This window comes from Saimiri boliviensis, chromosome 14 (genome assembly GCF_048565385.1).
Source record: "Saimiri boliviensis isolate mSaiBol1 chromosome 14, mSaiBol1.pri, whole genome shotgun sequence".
Taxonomy (NCBI): Eukaryota; Metazoa; Chordata; class Mammalia; order Primates; family Cebidae; genus Saimiri; species Saimiri boliviensis.
In genome coordinates, this window is record NC_133462.1 from 81773074 (window position 1) to 81797902 (window position 24829).

Genomic DNA, 24829 nt, shown 5'->3' on the forward strand with positions numbered 1-24829 from the left:
ATAAAAATGTGTCCTTCACATTTCCTCAAAAAGGGGGAGAAACTCCTGGCAGAATCAGTGTGAAATGTGCCTTCTCTTCTTGACAGAAAGGTCCTCAATTAACACCAAGCCATAATATTAATGTTTAAAACTGAAAAAGCAAATGGAATCATTTGTAAATTTTTCACATGAAAAAGGTTAGATCAACATTTTTACATGAAGAGTGTTAAGAGAGAATCCCAAATGCTCTCACTGTGGCCACGTGGTAGACAGAGTTTCTCATTAGAACAACCATCCTGCCAACAGCAAGGACAAGGTGCTTACTTTTGCATCCTCAACACCCAGAACAGTGTGTAGGACATGGCAGGTGCTCAATAAATGTCCAATTCAGAAGAGTGTCATTTGTATGTTATTTAAATTACAAGTTTACTTAAAAACACCATTTCTATTTTCTCCATGGCATCTCCATATATTATCCAATCATAGAGAGCTATGAAGGTTAAGCTACCTCAGGTAAGATTCCAACAGACCTACTTTAGGGAGATGGAGTCAGGGCTCACCACAGTGGCTGCACCAACTGCAGCTGAGGACTAACATTATTCTTCAAAATGCCCTCTTTAGCCCCTGCCATGTTCGTTGTGTGAACATAGCCCAACGCCACTATAGGGCCATCCTGCATATATCACATGCTGCTTATTAAGACTTACGGATTTTTACTGTTCGTTTTTAAGTACCCCTCTCACTACTGACTATTCATTTTAGCTCCATATTACATTAGGTTTATCAACAGTTTAAGAGAATTCTAATGGGCCTTGGATAAACACCCTGTGGCTTGCTGGAGAACTGGAATCTGAGGCTGGCAGATAACTGTTGAACTCTGTCCCCAAGTCCTGCCTGTCTTTCTTTCTTTCTTTCTTTCTTTCTTTCTTTCTTTCTTTCTTTTTTGAGATGAAATCTCACTCTTGTTGCCCAGGCTGGAGTGCTATGGTGCAACTCACTGCAACCTGTGCCTCCCGGGTTCAAACAATTCTCCTGCCTCAGCCTTCCAAATAGCTGGGATTACAGGTGGCTGCCATCACGTCCGGCTAACTTTTGTATTTTTAGTAGAGACAGGGTCTCCCCATGTTGGCCAGGCTGGTCTCGAACTCCTGACCTCAGGCTACTCACCTGCCTCAGCCTCCCAAAGTGCTGGGATTACAGGAGTGAGCCACCGCGCCAGGCCTAATCCTGTCTTTCTTAATGCTAGCCCAGGTTGGCCTGAGTTTCTCCAGACCTCCCTCTGCTGCAAGCAGAGGTAACTGAATTCCACTTTTCTTTTTCCCTGCTGCAAGGTAACTTGGCTTCACTGCCAAACCCCTGTGGCCACCCCCAGCCCTGTGGAGACTGACACGGGAAGATAAGTTTCCCAGTGGACTACAGGAGATCAGCCAGAGTGTGAGAGTACCTGGCAGAGAGGAAGGGAAAATGTGGGGAGGAGAAGGTGAAGGAAAATAATAGCAACAGAGAGAATAATTAATAAAGCAGGCTTCCAACTGACAAGCTGGTTTCTAAAAACCCAGTGCAAAGTCATCTATTCAGCATTTGAAATGCGCCTTCCCATACTAGCATCACAGCACATGGTGACCACGTTACTCTGCTAGTACTAGTTCAGTTTATGCTTCAAACCATTTTAGTCACTTTGAATTAAAAACACTTTGGAGAGTTTTCCAAGTCTCTAACGGCTTTCTAAAGCTAGCCTCTTTTTTTACATAGGGAAAAAGGGGAGGTAAGGAATACATTCTTCCTCTTCTAGCCATGGCAAAGTAAGTCTCTTTCCAAAGACCCCTGCACAGTCTTTATGCTCTGAAATCAGACATTCCCTCTCATGCCATATTCTTTTACTTAGCACTATATACATTTGAAAGGATTTTTACATATATTATGGAGTTTCACTTAATTACTGTACAAAGTCTGTGAAATGAGGCATTCAGATAGCACTATGATCTATTGATGAAAATTTCAAAACTGTATGACATGTATATCCAGATTATAAAGGGCCACCAACTGCCTAGCACAATGGGTGAAACAAGGCACAAAGTCAGGTGAAAAGTGATGAGCAGAGGTGATCTCAAAAGTTTCTTCTCATGTGCCTCTTCTCAGGAGTAACTGGGGATGCGCTTCACTCCAGAAAAGGGAGAAAACAACAGACAGAAACTCGCAGCAGGTTCCAGGAGGAAGTCAGGGAGGGAGGATGGAGCTAACAGGGTCTCTGACAGATTGGTCTGTGTGGAAAGTTGGAACGAGAAATATACTACAGAGCTATTGGAAAGACGATAAAATACAAAAACAAACTTCTGAATAAGAAAGATAATCAATATCTGTACTCCTGGACTCAGAGGTGAACAACATTTAGACTTAACAGTTAAAAAAAACCTTAGTAGAAGTTCAACAAAAATATTGAAACTGTATTAGAAGGAGGAAAATGAAAATGTTCACGCATAAAGGAAGAGAAATTCTTATCTTTTATAATGGAAAGTCAGTAGATAAACAAATCTAAAATACCAAGAAGTAGCAGAACAAACACATGATTATTATTTAGAAGAATACAAAAAGAGCTACCTGAAGAACAGAAAATATTTTTTTCTGCACAGGAAAAATCAGAAATGGGTGGACAGGAGTCTGTTTCTTTTCATGACAACTTGTTCTATTTGATTTTTAATACTATGTATTATTTTGATATAAGCGAAAAATACATTATAAAAAGCAAGAGCTCTCAGAATCATGTCTATTACATAGAAACTAGTCTATTTGTAAACTGATAGGCAAGATTTGCTAAAATGCAAACTAAATTTCATTTAAGAATTGCAAATTTGGGACTCATTAGTGAATGTTTTATAATAGTGGATTTTTAAAACTACAATTTAAATAGATGTTTAATTGATGTGTTTCATAATGCATATTCTTTTATTAATTTATTCTAATGCTTCCAAAAATATAGCTTAAGCCTTTCACTACAATACAAAGTTACAAGTGAATCCTTCAAACCACCCTTTACTTCAAGAGGCTTTTTAGGCCCTCGTCAGCCTATAGAAAACCTTCCTTTGGTGAATTTACAAATCATTAATCATTCATTTTCTCCTCCAATGTTTACTGACTATCTGCCATGCACCAGATATCAATGCAACATTTGATTATGTAATTCCATATATTTTCCATTTTATATGCATATCAATAAGTGGGAGAGGCTTAAATAATGATACATAAAATTAATTGTAAGCTCCTCACTTAGGATAACAGCCTTCTACATCTTTCTCTTTTCTTTGTTTTTTAAGAGAAAGAGTCTCGGCCAGGTGCAGTGGATCATGCCTGTAATCCCAGCACTTTGGGAGGCAGAGGCAGGCGGCTCACATGAGGCCAGTAGTTCGACACCAGCCTGGCCAATATAGCGAAACCCCATCTCTACTAAAAGTACAAAAATTAGCCCGGCGTAGTAGTGCATGCCTGTAATTCCAGCCAGTAGAGCGGCTGAGGCACGACAATTGCTTGAACCCAGGAGTGGAGGTTGCAGTGAGCTGAGCTTGCACCACTGCACTCCAGCCTGGGTGACAGAGTGAGACTCTGTCTCAAAAAAAGTCTCGTTATGTGGCTCCAACTAAACTTCGAGAGTGCAGTGGCTATCCAATAGGCTCTGTCATAGTGCACTACAGCCTCTAATTCCTGGGCTCACACGATCTTCCTGCCTCCGTCTCCCAAGTAGCTGGGACTACAGGTACATACCATCTTGCCCAGCTACTGTTTGTCTTTCCTGCAGGATGGAACACAGTGTCACAGCCCACATTACTGTATGTGTGTAACAGTCACAATTCTTCTACTGTGACATGGCCATAGGTTTATTTACCAGATCATAAGCTTTTTGATGACAGAAACTGTATATCTTAGTCATTCCTATGTCACTGGTTCACAGGGCTTGGCATGTTGTAGGAACTCAATAATTATTTTCTGAATAAGTGAATAGCATTTTCTTTTTTTTGAGATGGAGTCTTGCCCTGTCATCCAGGCTAGAGTGCAGTGTTGGGATCTTGGTTCACCGCAAACTCTGCCTCCTGAATTTGAGCAATTCTCCTGCATCAGCCTCCTGAGTGGCTGTCACTACAGGCGTGTACCACCATGCCTGGCTAATTTTTTGTATTTTTAGTAGAGACAGGGTTTCAGTATGTTGGCCAGGCTGGTTTCGAACTCCTGACCTCAAGTGATCTGCCTGTCTCAGCCTCCCAAAGTGCTAGGATTACAGGTGGAGCCACCACGCCCAGCCTCCATCAGCATTTTTTACGTGAACAAACAAGTAAATAAATGAATCTCAATATTGCACTCATTCTTTGTGTTGATCTCTTGTAACTCCACTATAACCCATTTTTATGGTAAGAGTACAGTCACCAAATCAGGTCACTATCTAAAATTCTTAAAAGCCAAGAATTATAATATTATGGAAATATTACCCTGGAGGACCATGTGAACTGTGACTCAACCCCAATATTTGCTTTTAAAAATAATATAATTCCTTTGGAAGGTTTTAATATAAAACAAATTTTCAATCAGATCCAAATTTGTACTGCTTTATGACAGGGATCAATCAATAAAGTCATTTGTCTGGAATCATGATCATGATTCAGGAAAATTAATTTGTTTTATTTTCCAAAAATATAAGTGGTCCTTTAACAATTAGTCTCAAAAACTCCAAGCTAAAATAATATGGTGTTGTCTATAGTACTGTCTGCTGTCATGTTCAGTATGATTAACTTAGATTGGTGGAAAATATGGCAATTTTATGAAGAGCAACTTCACACATACACATTAATGTAACTCAGTTATGTCCACAAGACCACCATGATTCATTTGACGTTGAACTATACCATAAGTGATAGAATTTTGTTCTCCTAATTCAAATATTGGTGAAACAGCATATCAAGGTTGGGAGGAAATATTTACTTTCAATAAATTAGTTGTCTCCAAGTTAAAGAACTAAATTTACTAAAAAAGATATGTTTCAATTTGAATGCTTCAACTTCAGTTATAATATCTATTTCCATTTATCATAGTCTGAATTTTATGCCAAAATTAATTTGGTATCTCCACATTCTACCAAGTAGAAGTATATATTTAAAGTATGCAGAAAGGAAAGTAAACCCAAAGGAAGTACATGCACCAAGTTTAAAGATTGCTCCAGCAACGACAGAGTGATGATGTTTAAATTAAATGCAGTTCAGCATTTGTGTGCCTCCCTCTTTATACCACGCACTGCCGTGAGCACTGAAAGGGGAGCATGAGCAAGCAGATGTGGAGCTCAGTCTACCTTAGGCACCAGTGGTCAGAAGTGGTTATGAAAGGGAGGCTCAGGGAGCAGCGGGGAAGCTAATCAGGTTTAGGTGGTCAGGGCAAGACTTCTCTGGAGGGGCTGATTTTAAACAGACTTGGGCTGGGCGCAGTGGCTCACGCTTGTAACCCCAGCACTTTGGGAAGGCAAGGTAGGCAGATCACTTGAGGTTAGGAGTTCCAGATCAGCCTGGCCAACATGTTGAAACTGTGTCTCTACTAAAAATACAAAAATTAGCTGGGTGTGGTGGCATATGCCTGTAATCCCACCTACTCAGGAGGCTGAGGCACGAGAATCTTTTGAATCCGGGAGACAGAGGTTGCAGTGAGTCGAGATCACATCACTGCACTCCAGCCTGGGCGACAGCCTGAGACATAGTCTCAAAAAAACAAAAAATAAACAAACCAGACACCTGAAGCATGAGCAGCCTGGTGTTAGTCTGGTGAAGCTGGAGGAATGGTAGCCCTAGTCAAGGAAGGAGAAAGGAGAGCAGAGGAAGAGTGTGGTGTGTTTGAGAAGCCACAAGAATGCCTAGACTCGATTGCAGCAAGTTTGTATCAAACCAGGGAAGAAAACCTTGTAGTGTTAGCATGGGAAGATGGCACCTCAGATTTTACAGGACTGCAGCCATATGGCTCTTCTGGGTAGTGATAATTGCAAAAACAGCCTGAGAATCACATTCAGGCTGTACATGACTGCCCATCCAGAATGAGAGCAACGTGGATAGTGAGATGACCTGGGCTCTAGTCACTCACTGGCCACAAAATCAGTGGGACCCAAGTTATGTTTCTGTCCCTAGGCTTCAGTTTCCATTTGGTAAAGTGGTGGAATAGGATTTTATAAACTCTAAGTCAAGGGCAACATATATGTCTTATCTTATCATTCCGATTGATTAGAAATGTCTGCTGCCAGCCCAGTTCTAGGACTCGGTCTCAGTTAGTGATGCCTGCCCTGGAACCACTGTGTTCCAGCTGCATGATATACACTGGCTACACACTGTGTCCCTCCTTCTTTCCCAGTGACAATATTCTGTGCTCCTATGAGAAAGAAGACGTGCGCATCGCTTTCACATGAAAAGCTGTGTTCCTAACCTGAGTTTCCAGTGCATGTTTTGTTGCTGATGGGAAAAAAATAGAGTCAAAACCTAAAAGGCAGAAATCCAGGAAGAAGAGGCAAGAAAACTCAGGACACGGATGGCACCAGAATGGGTAACTGGGCTTAAATCATTTTGCAATTTTATGTCTGTAGGTTTTCCTTCTAATACACCTAATTTTGAAATGGAATCTGTTTTGCATCATGTGCCTAATTTGTCAAACCTGTGTGACTCCTGGCTAGATTTCAGGCTGCTTATAAATAGCCAGTGTAGGCAAGTGAGAAACTTCCACAGAGCCTCTGCCTGACACTGTGTAAGCAAGTACGGACCCCTCCCAGCCTACGTCTACCAGATACACAGGGACTCAGTGCCACCCCCCCACTCACCCTCTGAGAGGGGAAATCAGACACAAAAACACTCACTGTACTTGTTCTTGAATCTTGTACTAAAAAAAGCCACGTAGGCTTAAAATAGCTAAATGATTTTCATTTAAATGAGGCTGTCTTAGGTACAGGGGAGGAAAAAAAAAAAACAAGTTGTTAATGGCCCACTCCTATCTTTCATTGCTGAATTCTATACTCTGAACTGCCACAATAAGGGGAGTGCAAGTCTAATCTGTCTCATTTTCCTTTCCTTCAGCTTCACAAGTTCTCTTTGTTCACCCCAAGGTACTTAAATATGTACATACAAACACAGGCTTGGGCACGGGCATAGTTGAAGAATAGGTATAGGTGGAGGTAAAGGTAAAAGTATTATAGTCATTGGTATAGGTAAAGGTATAGGTACAAATGAAGGTATAGATATAGATAAAGGTAGAGGTATAGATACAGGTACAGGCAAAGATTAGGTATAGGTAAAGATAAAGGTATATATAGAAGTAAAGGTAAAAGTATAGAGGTTAAGCATTGGTATGGGTATAGGCAAATGTTTAGATTACAAACAGGTAAAAGTATAGATACAGACAAAAGTAAAAGTATAAGGAAATGTACAGATATAGGTAAAAGTAAATGTCTAGGTACAGGTACAAATATAAATACAGATATGCAGTTAAAACTTCACGGTGGCTCATGCCTGTAATCCCAGCACTTTGAGAGGTCGAGGAGGGCAGATCATGAGGTCAGGAGATCAAGACCAACCTGGCCAACTTGGTGAACCCCATCTCTACTGAAAATACAAAAATTAGCCAGTTGTGGTGGTGCACACCTGTAGTCCCAGCTACTTGGGAGGCTGAGGCAGGAGAATTGCCTTGAACTCGGGAGGCAGAGGCTGCAGTGAGCCGAGATCATGCCACTGCACTCCAGCCTGGGCAACAGAGTGAGACTCCATCTCAAAAAAAAAAGAAAGAAAGAAAAAGAGAAAAAGAAAAGCTTCTTATTTCAAATCTCCATCAACTAACTTACCAATAACATCAAAAAATTAAACTCCGAACACTCCACTAATTTCATCAACACTTAGTCTTTCTAAAGGTTTTTGAATGAAAGGGAAATATAACCTAAAGGCTGCAGAAGTTCTATAGAAACTGGTCTTCTTCATCAGCCTCCTCTATGTATCCACAAGCAGTCACCTGTTGGGGTAGGGACTTTACAAGTGAACTGTAAAATATACAAACCCAATTATAAATAGAACCTTCTCTGAGTCTATCTTCTTTGAGTTTTTATAATACTGATAATAATTTACATTTAAGTAGCACTTGCAATTTTACAGAACATTTAAAACTATGCAGCTCCATCCTTATGTTAGCTCCTGATTCTGTAGCTGGGAAGAGTAAGTCTCCAAGAGAGAGAAGTCTGAGTTACTCCCTGCACTTCTAAACCCCAGCAGGCTGATGAGGCCATCTTTCTCCACTGAACTAGCCGGTTTTTCTACTTGGGCTGTTTCTAACTAAGGCGGCCCTTGTGCCCACCCAGAGATGCTAGTTACAGAAGCACTCTCTATTCTAGACAGCATCTTCAGTGACTCTTGCATATTTCAAAAATTATTTCTCCCTTTTCCTTTTGTCATACCAGTCTACTAAAGTTGCTGGTGACAAATTTGGCTAAGTTCAGTACTTTAAGTCCACAAACCTTGGTGCCCCTCACTTATCTTTATGCCTGGACATACAGACAATTAGATAACTCACTAACAACTGAGAAGTTACAATAGGCTAAACAGCTCTGTGCAGAATCAGCAGCATTAGACAGCATAGTTATAACCTGTGAGCAATAACTTTGATGAGTCTAAAACTGTGGATAAATCAGTGTTCTTCCACCCATTCAAGCATAGAACAGGGAATTACAGAGCAAAGAAAGATCTAGCAGAAAATTCCTAAAAGACTTTTTATTTTAATTGTACTTTAGGTTCTGGGGTACATGTGTAGATCATGCAGGATTGTTGCACAGCTACATACCTGGCAAGGTGGTTTGCTGACTCCATCCCCCATCACCTATACCTGGCATTATTCCCCACGTTATCCCTTCCCACCCTCCCCACTCCCCAATGTCTCTCCCTAGTGCACCCCCCAACAGATCCAGTGTGTGATGCTCCCCTCCCTGTGTCCATGTGCTCTCATTGTTCAACACCCATCTATGAGTGAGAACATGTGATGTTTGATTTTCTGTTCTTGTGTCAGTTTGCTGAGAATGATGGTTTCCAGATCCATCCATGTTCCTACAAAGGACAAAAGCGCATAGCTTTTATGGCTGTGTAGTATTCCATAGTGAATATATGCCACATTTTCTTTGTCCAGTCTATCACTGATGGGCATTTGGGTTGGTTCCAGGTCTTTGCTATTGTAAACAGTGCCTCAGTGAACATAAGTGTGCATGTAATAGAATGATTTATAATCCTTTGGATATATACCCAGTAATGGGATTGCTGGGTCAAATGGAATTTCTATTTCTACATCCTTGAGGAATTGCCACACTGTCTTCCACAATGGTTGAACTAATTTACACTCCCATCAACAGTGTAAAAGTGTTCCTGTTTCTCCACATCCTCTCCAGCATCTGTTGTCTCCAGATTTTTTAATGATTGCCATTCTAACTGGCTTGAGATGGTATGTCAATGTGGTTTTGATTTGCATTTCTCTAATGCGTGATGATGAGCATTTTTTCATATCTTTGTTGGCCTTGTACATGTCTTATTTTGAAAAGTATCTGTTCACATCCTTCACCCACTTTTGGATGGGTTTGTTCTTTTCTTGTAAATCTGTTTTATTTCTTTGTAGATTCTGGATATTAGCCCTTTGTCAGATGGGCAGATTGCAAAAATTTTTTCCCATTCTGTTGGTTGCTGGTTTGCTCTAATGATTGTTTCTTTTGCTGTACAGAAGCTCTTAAGTTTAATTAGATCCCATTTGTCTATTTTGGCTTTTGTTGCCATTGCATTTGGTGATTTATTCCTGAAGTTCTTGTCTATGCCTATGTCCTGAATGGTTTTGTCTAGGTTTTTTTCTAGGGTTTTTATGGTGTTAGGTCTGATGTTTAAGTCTTTAATCCATCTGGAGTTAATTCTAGTAAGGTGTCAGGAAGGGGTCCATTTTCTGCTTTCTGCACATTGCTAGCGAATTTTCCCAACACCATTTATTAAATAGGGATCCTTTCCTCATTGCTTGTTTTCGTCAGATTTGTCAAAGATCAGATGGTTGTAGATGTGTGGTATGACTTCTGAGGCCTCTGTTATGTTCTGTTGGTCTATGTCTCTGTTTTGGTACCAGTACCATATTTAGTTTGAAGTCCTATATAGTTTGAAGTCTTGCAGCATTATGCTTCCAGCTTTGTTCATTTTGCTTAGGATTGTCTTGGCTATGCAGGCTCTCTTTTGATTCCATATGAAGTTTAAAGTGGTTTCGCCCAGTTCTGTGAAGAAAGTCAATGGTAGCTTGATGGGGATAGCATTCAATCTATAAATTACTTTGGGCAGTATGGCCATTTTCACGATATTAATTCTTCCTAACCATGAGCATGGAATGTTTCTCCATCTGTTTGTGTCCTCTCTTATTTCCTTGAGCAGTGGTTTGTAGTTCTTAAACAGGTCCTTTACATCCTTTGTTAGTTGTATTCCTAGGTGTTTTATTCTCTTTGTAGCAGTTATGAATGGGAGTTCACTCTTGATTTGGCTCTCCGTCTGTTACTGGTGCATAGCAATGTTTGTGATTTCTGCACATTGATTTTGTATCCTGAGACTTTGCTGAAGTTGCTTATCAGTTTCAGGAGATTTGGGGCTGAAATGATGGAGTCTTCTAAATATGTAATCATGTCATCTGCAAATAGAGACAACTTGGCTTCCTCCTTTCCTAACTGAATACCCTTTATTTCTTTCTCTTGCCTGATTGCTCTGGCTAGACCTTCTAATACCATGTTGAATAGGAGTGGTGAGAGAGGGCATCCTTGTCTAGTGTCAGATTTCAAAGGCAATGCTTCCAGTTTTTGGCCATTCAGTATGATATTGGCTGTGGGTTTGTCATAAATGGTTTTGATTATTTTGTGATACATTCCATCGATACCTAGTTTATTGAGACTTTTTAGCATAAAAGGCTGCTGAATTTTGTCAAAGGCCTTCTCTGCATCTATTTAGATAATCATGTGGTTTTTGTCTTTGGTTCTATTTATGTGATGGATTACGTTTATAGACTTGCATATGTTGAACCAGCCTTGCATCTCCTGGATGAAGCCTACTTGATTGTGATGGATAAGCTTTTTGATGTGCTGTTGCAATCGGTTTGCCAGCATTTTATTGAAGATTTTTGCAACTATGCTCATCATGGATATTGGCCTGAAGTTTTCTTTTTTTGTTGGGTCTCTGCCTGGTTTTGGTACCAGGATGATGTTGGTCTCGTAAAATGAGTTAGGGAGGATTCCCTCTTTTTGTATTGTTTGGAATAGTTTCAGAAGGAATGGTACCAGCTGCTCTTGGTACATCTGGTAGAATTTGGCTGTGAACCCCTCTCAACCTGGACTTTTTTTGGTTAGTAAGCTATTAATCGCTGCCTCAACTTCAGCCCTTATTATTGGGCTATTCAGGGTTTCAACTTCCTGGTTTAGTCTTGGGAGAGTGCAGGTGTCCAGAATTTATCCATTTCTTCCAGATTTACTGGTTTATGTACATAGAGTTATTTGTAGTAATCTCTGATGGTAGTTTGTATTTCTGTGGAATTGGTGGTGATATCCCCTTTATTGCTTTTTATTGTATCTATTTGATACTTCTCTCTTTTCTTTTATATTAATCTAGCTAGCAGTCTGACTATTTGTTGATCTTTAAAAAAAAACCAGCTCCTGGGTTTATTGATTTTTTGAAGGTTTTTTTTTGTGTGTGTGTCTCTATCTCCTTCATTTCTGCTCTGATCTTAGTTATTTCTTGTCTTCTTCTAGCTTTTGAGTTTTTTTTATCTTGCTCCTCTAGGTCTTTTTGGCTATAGGGTGTTGATTTTAGATCTTTCCTCACTCTTATATGGGCATTTATTGTTATAAATTTCCCTCTACACACTGCTTTGAATGTGTCCAGAGATTCTGGTATGTTGTGTTCTCATTCTTGTTGGTTTCAAAGAATATCTTTATTTCTGCCTTTGTTTCATTTTTTTATCCAGTTGACATTCAGGAGCCAGTTGTTCAATTTCCATAAAGTTGTGCAGTTTTGAGTTATTTTCTTAATCCTGAGTTCTAATTTGATTGCACTGTGGTATGAGAGACTGTTATGATTTCTGTTCTTTTTCATTTGCTGAGGAGTGATTTACTTCCAATTATGTGGTCAATTTTAGAGTAAGTGCGACGCAGTGCTGAGAAGAATGTATATTCTGTGGATTTGGGGTGGAGAGTTCTGTAGATGTCTATTAGGTCCCCTTGTTCTGCATTCAAGGTCTGGATATCCTTGTTGATTTTCTGTCTCGTTGATCTATCTAATATTGACAGCGGAGTGTTAAAGTCTCCCACTATTATTGTGCGGGAGTCTAAGTCTCTTTGTAGGTCATTAAGAACTTGCTTTATATAATCTGGGTGCTGCTGTGTTGGGTGTGTATATATTTAGGATAGTTAGCTCCTCCTGTTGTATTGATTCTTTTAGCATTATGTAATGCCCTTCTTTGTCTCTTTTGATGTCTGTTGGTTTAAAATCCATTTTAACAGAGACTAGGATTGCAATCCCTGCTTTTTTTGCCCTCCATTTGCTTGGTAGATCTTCTTTCATCCCTTTATTTTGAATCTATGTGTGTCTCTGCATGTAAGATGGGTCTCCTGAATACAGCACACTGATGGGTTTTGACTTTTTATCCAGTTTACCAGTCTGTGTCTTTTGATTGGGGCATTTACAGTTAGCATTCTTATTGTTACATGTGAATTTGATCCTGCCATTCTGTTACTGGTTGTTTTGTTTTGCCCATTGGTCGATGCAGTTTCTTCATTGTGTTGTTGGCCTTTACCATTTGGTTAATTTTTGCAGTGGCTGGTACTGGCTGTTCCTTTCCATGTTTAGTGCTTCCTTCAGGAGCTCTTGTAAGGCAGGTCTGGAGGTGACAAAATCTCTCAGTAAAGCTTGTTTGCAAAGGATTTTATATCTCCTTCACTTACGAAGCTTAGTTTGGCTGGATATGAAATTCTGGGTTGGAAGTTCTTTTCTTTGAGGATGGTGAATATTGCCACCCCACACCCCTTGCTTGTAGGGTTTCTGCCAAGAGATCTGCTGTGAGTCTGATGGGCTTCCCTTTGTGGGTGACCCGACCTTTCTCTCTGGCTGCCCTTAGCATTTTTTTCCTTCATTTCAACCCTGATGAATCTGATGATTATGTGCCTTGGGGTTGCTCTTCTTGAGGAGTATCTTTGTGGTGGTCTCTGTATTTCCTGTGTTTGCATGTTGGCCTGCTTTGCTAGGTTGGGGAAGTTCTCCTGGATAATATCCTGAAGAGTGTTTTCCGCTTGGATTCCTTCTCCCCGTTCTCTTCGGGTATACCGATCAAGTGTAGATTAGGTCTTTTCACATAATCCCATACTTCTTGCGGGGTTTGTTCATTTCTTTTTACTCTTTTTTCTCTTTTCTTGCCTTCTCTTTTTATTTCATTTAGCTGATCTTCAATCTCTGACATCCTATCTTCTGCTTGATTGATCTGACTACTGAAACCTGTGTATGCTTCACGAAGTTCTAGTGCTGTGTTTTTCAGCTCCATCAAGTTGTTTATGTTCTTCTCTGCACTGGTTATTCTGGTTAGCATTTCGTGTAACCTTTTTTCAGGGTTCTTAGTTTCTTTGCATTGGGTTAGAACATGATCTTTTAGCTCAGAGAAGTTTGTTATTACCCACCTTCTGAAGCCTGCTTCTGTCAGTTCATCAAATTCATTTTCTGTCCTGTTTTGTTCTCTTGCTGGTGAGGAGCTGTGATCTCTCGGCAGAGGAGAGGCATTCTGGACTTTGATGATTTCATCCTTTTTGCTCTGGTTTCTTCCTATCTTCATGGATTTATCTATTTTTGACCTTTGAAGTTGGTGATTTCAGATGGGATCTCTGAGTGGATATCCTTCTGTTAAAGTTGGGGTTATTTCTCCTATATGAGGCTTTTGTTGTTGTTGTTTTACATAAGGGTCAGTGCTCCACTTAAGACAGTCTGTCCCTTATTTGCCTGTGGAGGCCGAGGCCGGGCTGCCTTGGTCTTGGCCAGGCTGCTGTTTATTCTCCTGCTGGTTTCTGCTTACACAGGTGAGACTTCCCAGTGGCGGGCATCTTTCCCTCAACCGAGCCTGCTTATCCCAGATGGAGCTCAATCTGATGTGTTACCTTTGAAACTCTCCCATGAGAGGGCTTCCAACTGCTGGATCTTGTGGGGGTGGGACCTGTATGGCCATATCATCTGACTCCCCACTTTCAACTCTCCCTCCTTCTGTGGGATGGACAGTTCTGTCCCGCAAGCCTTCGCAGTGTTAGTCAAAGTCTCTGCCCAGGTCTGAGCTGACAACTCGAGGCACCGGGCCGGCCGGTGATGTCATTTGTGTCTGCACTGACAACTCAGGGTGGTTCTCACTTGGCATTTTCCTGAACTTTTGGCTGCAGAAGTCACAGAGTGAAGCGCAGTATCTGAATTGGAGTAGTGAGGGGATGAAGACCATGATCCTCTGCGCCAGATGCACTTCCCGGGTGGGGCAGAGCCCTGCCTTGCCTCGGCTCGCCCTCTTTGGGCTACTCTCACCGTCTTTTTTGGGTTAATCCCACTGTTCAACCAGTCCCTTTGAAATGAACCCAGTTCCTCATTCGGAAATGTGGAGATCACTCTCGTTCTGTGTCACAGTCACTGGGATCTGCACTCTGGAGAAACTCCCTTTCAGTCATCTTCAACTTCTTTTTTTTTTTTTAATAGAAGCTTTTGTTGCCCAGGCTGGAGTGCAATGGCACAATATCAGCTCAAGGAAATCTCCATCTCCCGGGTTCAAGCAATTCTCCTGCCTCAGCCTCCCAAGTAGCTGGGATTATAGATGTGTAACCTTACACCTGGCTAATTTTGCATTTTTAGTAGAGACAGGGTTTTACCACGTTGGTCAGGCTGGTCTCAAACTCCTGACCTCAGGTGATCTGCCCACCTCAGCCTCCCAAAGTGCTGGGATTATAGGTGTTAGCCACCACACTCAGTCAGAAGACTTTTTATTTAAAAGAAATCTATTTCTCCCTAAGGCTCTGGAATGGTTGTGAATACCAGGATGTTAGACGATCATGGCCAGAGACACCCATGGAAACTGCTAAGTCAGTCAAGTGTAGATACAGGTGTCGCCTAGGTGAACAAAGCAAGCTAAAGAAAATGCAAGGGTTCAGGATTCCTGTAAGTTAATGGTCAGGCCCTGCTCCATCCTCACCATTTCACGAGATATGGGAGCATGGTCAAGTGATGCTCTTCTTAGGCCCCAGTTAGTTTTGGTGGGAACAAAATAATCTTCGAGTCTGAATGATACAATTTTCCACAACACCAATAGCCAATTAATATTTTTATGAAACATTCTTCTGATTCACCTGGCTTTTTTTGTTACGGTTGGCTGGAATATCTGGGAACAAATACCATATAATGTTTTGTATATGTTTTCTTTTTTATTGTGGTAAAAATATACGTAATGTACCATTTACCATTTTCACGTGTACAGTTCTGTGGCATTAACTATACTCACCCTGTCGCACATGCTCTCCGGTTTGAAGTACACCCACCCTTCCTTTTTTGTCTTTTTTTAAAATGATGGATGTATTACTAACCTTTCAGTTCCCGTTGATGATACTCTTTGTTTTTGAGAATGGGGTGTGAAATCCACATCCAGGGATGATGCTTGCGGAGCTGAGGGAGCAGGTAATGTGTTACAAACCCCACGGCACCAGCCAAGGCAAACAGCACGATGCTGAGAAATGGCTGCAATAAAAATGGGCAGAATCTCATTATTTAGCCAAGAGGATGGGGAGAGGGATGCCCATGAATAATACATAACATCATTGTCCTTCCACTTTTTCCTCTTAAAGGATACAGACTCAGTTCTTGTTTCAGCCATCTGAAAATGTCTTCCTTATACCATGAAATTGGTTCATGTGGTGGAAACCACTATAAGAAGGAGGGAGAACTAGCCTGCGGAAGTACAGAGGCCAAGAGAACTATGCCCCTTTGGAATACATTTTAAAAATTTTCTAAGGAGGTGAAGAATAATGCATGTAGCTCATAGACCTTTCCTCTATGAAAGGGGTGTTCATGGATGGACAATATTTTTGTACAGAGACAGCAACTGTCAGTAAGGACCACAGCCAGGAATCCCATCTGGAGCTCCTACTTTGTTTTCATAACTGAACATCCTTTTCCCATAGTTCTTTTGGCTCTGTGACCTTCACCTCACCCCTGATACAGTGACTCCTCTCTTCTCTACTCATAGTAGAGCACTGTTAGCCTGCCTTATCACTATTAACTGTCCTCAGAGTGGATTCCATAAGATGTGCCATCACTCTTGCAAACAAAACCGCTCCCCAGATGCAGGAAAGGGTAAGGATAAAGCAATCGAACCCAATCTGTGATGTGAACCCAATCACATCTTGGACATAACTGTTCACAGCACATGGATGCATTCCCTAAGCCTCTCAATGGGCATTTTGTTTTCTTCCTCTGGCTCACGTGTCTTGTCAATACCCTGTAGCTCCATGACAGCTTTGTTATTAAGGAGAATAAAGGGGCAGGAAGACTACAAAGTTGGTGGATACATACTCGCAATGACAGGAATACAGTGCTGGCGCTGACTGCAAATGAGAGGACAGCAACCACTGCGCAGACAATGAGATCCCATTTTAAGACATCCATCTGGAAAGAGAAAACCAGTGGTGAAGGCTGTTCTTCATTTCTCTTGGCAACTCTGTGTGACCCAGTAAATCAAGCCACAGGACACTGACCCAGGATAAACTGTTTTTCTGGCTCATCACTTACTTGACACACTCAGTGGCACACACTGGATGGGCTGTTCACTAGCTCCTGCTTGGGGAATTTCAGGAAGGCTAAGGTGGGCCGGGGGAGAGTGGTGGAGGAGAGGAATCACACACTGCTAGGTTAGTCTCTGTGTGCTAAGCATAGAAAGACGAAAGGTTTTCTACGCGAGTAAGAGGCATGAGGTTCTTATTAGGTTCCTGTATCTGATCTGTGTTTCCACAAACAGATACCAGATGCAAGATTCCCAGAGGGCTCCCCAACCTAATTATTAAAATCTGATAAAGAAGCTCAAAATGCCAATCATCTCTACTTGGCGTTAGGGTGTCTTGGATTTTAGCATTGCAACAACCTGGCTAAAGCAAACAGAAGCCTCTAAGACATTTCTTATTGCTTTGGACTAGACCAGATTTTTCATTTTAATTTATCAGTCAGATCACTGGTAAATTAAAGAAACTACTTCAAAATTATTATATATATATATATATATATATATATATATATATATATGCAATAGGTACACACATTACATGCAGATAATGAAATGTTCAGCAACTAATAATTTTCCATACAAAATTGAAGTATAAGCAGGGGTTAGGGAAAACAAAGCAAAATTAAACCCAAGAATGCTGTGAATGCAGATAGAGAACGGCCTGTTAGCTCCAACCAAGCATAATATTGCTGGCTGAACAATCTAAAACAGACATGAGGAACTATCACTTTTTTTCTCTCTATAGAGGCAGATTAGTTATAGTACACAATTACTGATCATTTGAAGGTATCACACTGTTACCTGAAAATTCTGAAACCATCAATACATTTATACCTCCCTTTCTCATATTAAAGGAAATCATGCCTCTTAAATAATTGTTTTGACTATAATTTACCAGAAATTTATACAGAATATATACCTCCTTTTCCCTGTACCCACCCCCTGACCATTTTCTGCTTTTCTTGTTTTTTTAATTTAAAATGTGGGGTTTCTTGCAAGTCATGCTCCTTCCTGGCTTGCTGACTGTATTATCATCTAAAGTGATAAAAAGAAACAGTGAAAAAGTCAGGATCCTAGATTTATTCATAGTATTAATAGTAATCCTATTATTGACCAAGGATAATCACAGAAATTTAATTCTGAATCTATAAAATGTTTGTGATCAGAGAAATTCATCAAAAATTTACTTTAGTAACAGGCCATATATTGTTTCCTGTCATTCCAATGCTTAAAAAAGGCCAGACCTTTCTAGAGGAACATTCTGTAGTTCACTGCATCTTTAGGCTGTGGGGAGATGTTAATTTTTCACTGACATGGTTTTATGCCATTTAAAAATTAATGAATGTTTATCTGAAAGAAGATAAACATTTTCCCCAATAGTCTAATTTAAAATCATTTGTCATGTTTAATTGACTCCTCATCTTTATCTAAAGTCAAAATAGTCGGCCATGAATATGACTGGTATGGATGTGAAAGAAAGGCAATCTTACACACTGTTGGTAGAAATGTATATTGGTACAGCCATCATAGAAAGCAGTATGGGGAGTTTCCTCAAAAAATTGAAAATAGAACTACCATATGATCCAGTAATTTCACTACTACATATTATTCAAAGTAAATAAAATCAGTATGTTGAAGAGATATTTGCACTCCTAGGCTTAATGCTGAGCGGGGAGAAGGCAAGGCTGTATTTCTAAGTTTCTTAAAGCAGGAGCAGGAATGAGCTAGAATTGTTGTGAATCTTTTTTCATTGTTGGATGATATATAGGAATTCCACTGTGACTTTCATCAGTGTCATGAGTATCCCATGTAAACACAGGCCATTACACAGTCTTTCTCTATTTATTAAAATGTGCTCTCTACCCATTTCTTTTCTATATTATAATTTCTAAATAGCTTTATTGAGATAAAATTGACATACCAAAAAGCCACATTTACTTAAAGAGCACAACTTAGGCCGAGTGCTGTGGCTCATGCCTGCAATCCAAGCACTTTGGGAGGCCAAGACAGGTGGATCACTTTCAGTCAGGAGTTCAAGACCAGCCTGGCCAACATGATGAAACCTGTCCTAAAATACAAAAATTAGCTGGTTGTGGTGGCTCACACCTGTGGTCCAAGCTATCGGGAGGCTGAGGCAGGAGGATCGCTTAAACCTTGGAGGCCAAGGTTGCAGTGAGCCAAGATCACACCACTGCACTCCAGCCTGGGTGACAGAGTGAGACTCTGCTTCAACAACAACAAAAAAGTATACAAAGTAACAAGTTTATATATGTTTTTACATATATATCACCATAAAACCATAACCAGAATGAAGATAATCAGCATATCAATTATACCCTAATATTTTGTCTTTTACCTCTTCCTAAGCTATCCCTTTCCTCACTATAGCTTTGACTTTCTGTCTCAAGTGATCCTCCTGCCCCAGCTTCTTGTTTTCACTTTCTAGAATGTTATATAAATAGATTCATAAAATATGTATGGTCTGGCTTCTTTCACTCAGTGTAATTATTCTGAGATTCATGTATGGTGTTGTCTGTGTCAATAGTTCATTCATTTTCACTGCTGAGTAGTATTCCTCTGTATGGATATACTACAATGTATTTATCTATTACTTGTGGGTGGACATTTGAAATTGTTCCCAGTTTTTGGCTATTACAAATACAGCTGCAACAAATATTCATGACCATTTCTCTGGACATGTTATTTCTTTTCTCTTGTGTAAATACGTAGAAGAATGGCTGGGTTATGTGGTAGGCTTAGTCTTAACTTTTTAAGAAACTGCCATAATCTAATTAAAAATTAGGCAAAGAACTTGAATAGACATTTCTTTTAAAATGAGACATACGAATGGCCAAAAAAATTTTTAAATGTTCAATATCACTAATCATTAGGAAAATGCATATCAAAACCATAATGATATACCATCTCATCCCAATTAGAATGGTTATTATCAATAAATGCTGATATGGATGTGAAAGAAAGGGAAACTTACATAGTGTTGGTCGCAATGTATATTGGTAAAGCCATTATAGAAAGCAGTATGGCGAGTTTCCTCAAAAAATTGAAAATAGAACTACCATATGATCCAGCAATTCCACAACTGTGTATTATTCAAAGTAAATAAAATCAGTTTGTTGAAGAGATATCTGCACTCCCAGTCTTAATGCAGCATTATTCACAACAGCCAAGATATGAAATTAACCTAAGTGGTTATAAATCAGTAAATATATAATATATATATCATCACATTTTATATATGATTTCACATTTTGTATATATGATATATGTTAGGGTCACAGCAAGGCAAGCCCATGGAGCCCCTCCCCATTCTCCCCTGCTAAGCTGAGCTCACAACAAAAACAGCCTCAAGCCTTGCAAACAGGGCACCTGGGTTCCAGGATGTGGTTGCACTTGGCTCTCAAACCCAGGATGGTGACTCAATTAAGATGAATGTTAGCACCTAAGAACCAAGATGCAGTTTTTCTTAGAATAGCACCTAGCTACCTGCAAACCCCCTATATAACCCTCATTGTCTGTGAGCCAGGCTGCTGCCTTCACTGCCTGTGGTGAGGCAGCCAGCCTGGCAGGTTGAAATAAACTCGCTAAACCTGATCCTAGGTCTGCCTCTCCATCCTTCTGGTCAACCTTATAATATATATGAAATACATATCACGTATAGAAAATGTGATACACACACACACAAACACACACACCCCACCGTGAAATACGATTATCCATAAAAAAGAATGTAATCCTGTCATTTTGCAGCAGTGACATGGAGGAACCCAGAGGACATTATATTAAGTGAAATCAGACAAACACAGAAAGACAAATAGCACATCAGTTCACTTATTTGTAGAATCTAAAAAAGCCAACCTCATAGAAGTACAGAGTGGAATAGTGGTTTGTAGAGGCTGGGGAAGGGAGAAGGAAGGGAGAGAAGACATTGTTCGATGAGTACAAAATTATAGTTAGAAAGAAATTCTGGTGTTCTATCGGATAGTAGGAAGACAACAGTAACAATGTCATAATGTATATTTCAAAATAACTAGAAGAGAGGATTCTGAATATTCTTACCACAAAGAAATGATAAATAAGTGAGGTGACATTTTAAATACCATCATTTCATCATTGCACAATGCATACATGTATGGGAACATCACAGCGTACCCCCATAAATGTGTACAAGTGTCAACTGAAAGCAAAATTAAAAAAAGAAACTGCCAAGCTGTTTTCAAAGTAGTTGTAACTACGTTACATTCTCAACAGCAGTGTGTGTGAGTTCCAGTTGTTCCCTGGTCTTGTCAATAGTTTTTAAAATTTTAACCGTACTAGTGAATGTATGTCTCCTAGGCCACATTTTGCAATATCTGGAGACATTTTTGTTTTTACAACTTGAGGAAGGGGAGAAATAATACTGCCATTTAATGAGTAGAGACCAGGGATGCAGGTAAACATCCTACAATGCACAAGACAGCCCCACCTCCCCACAGCCAAGGAAATATTGCGAGGCTCAAAATGTCAACAGCGCTGAGGTTGAGAAACCTTAATGGAATGGTATCTAATTGCGGTTTTAATTTGTGTTTTCCAATGGCTAATGATGAACATCTTTTCATGTACTCAATTTAAAATACTATTTATAATAGCAACGAAAAATATACTAGGTGTAAATTTGAGAAAAAAATACATACAAGTCAAAAACCACCAAACATCAGTAGAGAAATGAGAGAAACTAAACAGAGAAACTAAAGAGAGAAACTAAAGAAATAAATGGGGAGATATACTGCATTCCTGGATTTGAAAATTCCGTATTGTTAATAAGTCAATTCTCACAAAACGGATTGATAAATTCAATGCAATTATAATGAAAATTCTAGCAGAATTTTATTTTTTAAAAGGGACATGCTAATTTAAAAATGTATGTGGAAGTACAATAGACCTAGAATAGCTAAAATGACTTTGATAAAGAAAAAGTTGGAGGACATATAATACCTGGGTTTCAAGGTTTATTACAAAGCTACAGTAACTATGGTATTGGGGGTGTTGGTACAAATACACATCTAGATCAATGGAAAAGAATAAAGTATCCAGAAAGAGGCCACAACAGATACATGATCAATAAATTTTCAACAAACATGCAATGGTGAAATGACAAATCCCCTAAATGAGGAAAAGGATAATCTTTTCTATGAAAGGCGCTGGAACAATGGAATAGCCATCTACAAAAAAATAAAATAAAATAACAAAACACTTACTTTGCTGCACCTACAGAAATTAACACAACATCATGAACCTAACAAACATCAAACAGCTCAAAGCAACTGTAAGAGGAAATCTTAATGATCCTGGATTTGGCAAAGATTTCTTAAATGTGGAACTAAAAGTTTGAACTGTAAAAGAAAAAAATAAATTGGACATCACAAAAATGTAAAACTTTTGCTCTTCAAAAGACACTTAAAAAAGGCAAAGACCAGGAAAACAAACATACTACTCATAAAACCCACATTCAACAAAAGACATTTACCTATAAACAAACAACACTCTCCTACAGCCCCAGCTGCACACGGGAAAAAGTTCTGAACAGATGCTTCACTGAAGGAGATATACAGATGGCAAATGGTAATTACTGAGATTTTTGCTCTTGATGCTAGTTAATGAAACAAGACTGCTCTCCTAATATTGCTGAAAATAACATCAGCAAAATAGAAAGGAAATGGTTGTTTTTTCCCGAAAGCCACCAAAAAGCAGATATTTTATGGGAGTGTACAGCCATTACGAAAATAATATGGAGGTTCTAAAGAAATTCAAAAATAGGCCAGGTGTGTTGTTTCGAGCCTGTAATTCCAGCACTTTGGGAAGTCAAGATGGGAATTCTGCTTGAGGCCTGGATTTCATGACCAGCCTGGGCAACATAATGGGACCCATCTCTATCTTTAAAAAAAACATATTAAAAACAGAACTATCGTGTGCCCCAGTAATCCTTCTTCTAGGCATATACCCAAAGGAAACAAAATCACCATGCCATAAATGTAGGACTGTGCTACCATGTGTATTGCAGCACTATTCACAATAGCCAAGATATGGAAACAACCTGACTGTCTGTCAACAGATAAATAATAGATAAAGAAATTACAATACATATGTAAATGGAATATTATTCAGCCTTTATAAAAAGAGACATCCTCCCATTTGCCACAACATGGATGAATCTGGAGCACATTTTGCTAAGTGAAAAAAACCCAGACACAGAAAGATGAATACTGCATGATTTCACTTGCATGTAGAATCTAAAGAGAGAGAGAGGAGAGAGACAGTCAAATACACAGAGATGGCGAATAAAGCAGTAGCTAACATGGGGACGGAGGAGGTAGAGATGGGGACATGTATGTTAGAAGTTATGCAGTAGCAGACATACAGTATAAACAACTCCAGAGACCTAATGTACATGAGAACTATAGTTAATAAAACTGTACTATATTTGAGATTCCTGTGAAATAAGATTTCAGCTGCCCCTGCCACAAAAACAAGTAAAAATGGGTAACCATATGAAATGATAGATATGTTAACTTACTCCACTATAGTAACCATTTTATTGTCTGTGTATCTCATGACATTGTGTTATATACCTTAAATATACACAATAAAATCTATTTTCTTTAAAATAAAAATACTATTTTTTAAAAGGAATCTTGTAAGACACCTGAACTTCAGAACTTGCTACTCTGTCCAGTGAAAGCAGCTTTTCACACTCTAAAAAGTTTGTAATTTTGGTTTGTTTTCTTGTTAAATAACTTTTTGTTCATTTAAATGTATATTATTATACCTCTCCACCTTCTATAAGACATAAATATGTGTGAGTTTTTTTCAGGTAGGTATATTTTATTTTAATCTTAGTTTTGTAATATAAAAAGAGAATTACTGGTACTTCCCCCTTTCTTCACATGCTTGAAGGTTAAAAATATCTGTTTCCTTTTAATAAATGTCCTGTGTCTTAACAGTGAATTGTACTGTGTTAGATCTTATAAAAATGAGTGTGAAAGGAAACGTTCTGCAAAAATGCAAATTTAGGTCTTTGCAATTTTTATTATTAATTAATTTTCCCATTATAGAATAACATAATAACACTGCAGCACCCTAGAACACAGAGGAGAGGGGGATATCATTCACAATCATTATGGCCTGACATTAATAGTATTAGCATTTTTGTATTTTCTGAGCCATTATTTTTCCTGTGGATGTTAAACCATGGCTCTAGCTATAATGATTATGTATATAAATATTTCTATGCATATTTTATAAGGGTCTAATCTTAGTGTGCAAATAATTTTCAACCTTTTCTACAGTACTTTCTTTTGTAAGCCATATATGTGTGTGTGTGTGTGTGTATATACATATATATATATATATATATACACACATATATATATATATATATATATAGTTGTATAGGCCCACTAATATCATTCAGTGGCTAAATAATTTGCCATCTTGTAATGTCATACACATATACACATACAAACACATACAATACCATAATGATCACTCAAAACATTAATTTAGTGAATGAAATTTAATGACTCATAGTTAATGCAAATATCCCTTGACTGCTACTATTAGGTTGCCTTGCATTGTTTACCATGATGAATTATGCTGAAATCATTATCTTTATGTACCTAAAACTTTTTTCAAATTTTGAATTAATTTCCTAGAAAAACTCTTAATAGATTACTCTATCATAGGTTATAAGCATTTTACAATCCTTGATAAATGATGCTTTCCCAGATGATTGTAATAATTTACATAAACATAAATGATGTCTAAGAGATTCCATCTTGACACAATTGGCACCATCACTAATTTTTCCAGGGCTAACGGTGTGTACAAAAAAATGCCATTTCATTCTAATTTTAGTTTCTATTTTTCCCTCTGTATGGAATTGGAAGCTACAGGCTTTGTTCCTCTTCCTTTAGTAGTTGCACAAAACATTCTAACATGCATACCTAATTTATCAAAGACTGAAGTTAAT

General features: G+C 39.0%; 1 protein-coding gene across 1 annotated transcript in view; it reads right to left on the reverse strand.

Moving 5' to 3' along the window:
* Positions 1–24829, reverse strand: part of PCNX2 (pecanex 2) — a 291889-nt gene that overhangs the window by 148460 nt on the left and 118600 nt on the right. Inside the window, exons 18-19 of the mRNA XM_010351533.3 lie at positions 16599–16691; positions 15614–15764 (exon numbers count right to left, since the gene is read on the reverse strand). Coding sequence (XP_010349835.3) covers positions 15614–15764; positions 16599–16691 — 244 coding nt within the window. The remainder of the gene's footprint in view (positions 1–15613; positions 15765–16598; positions 16692–24829) is intronic.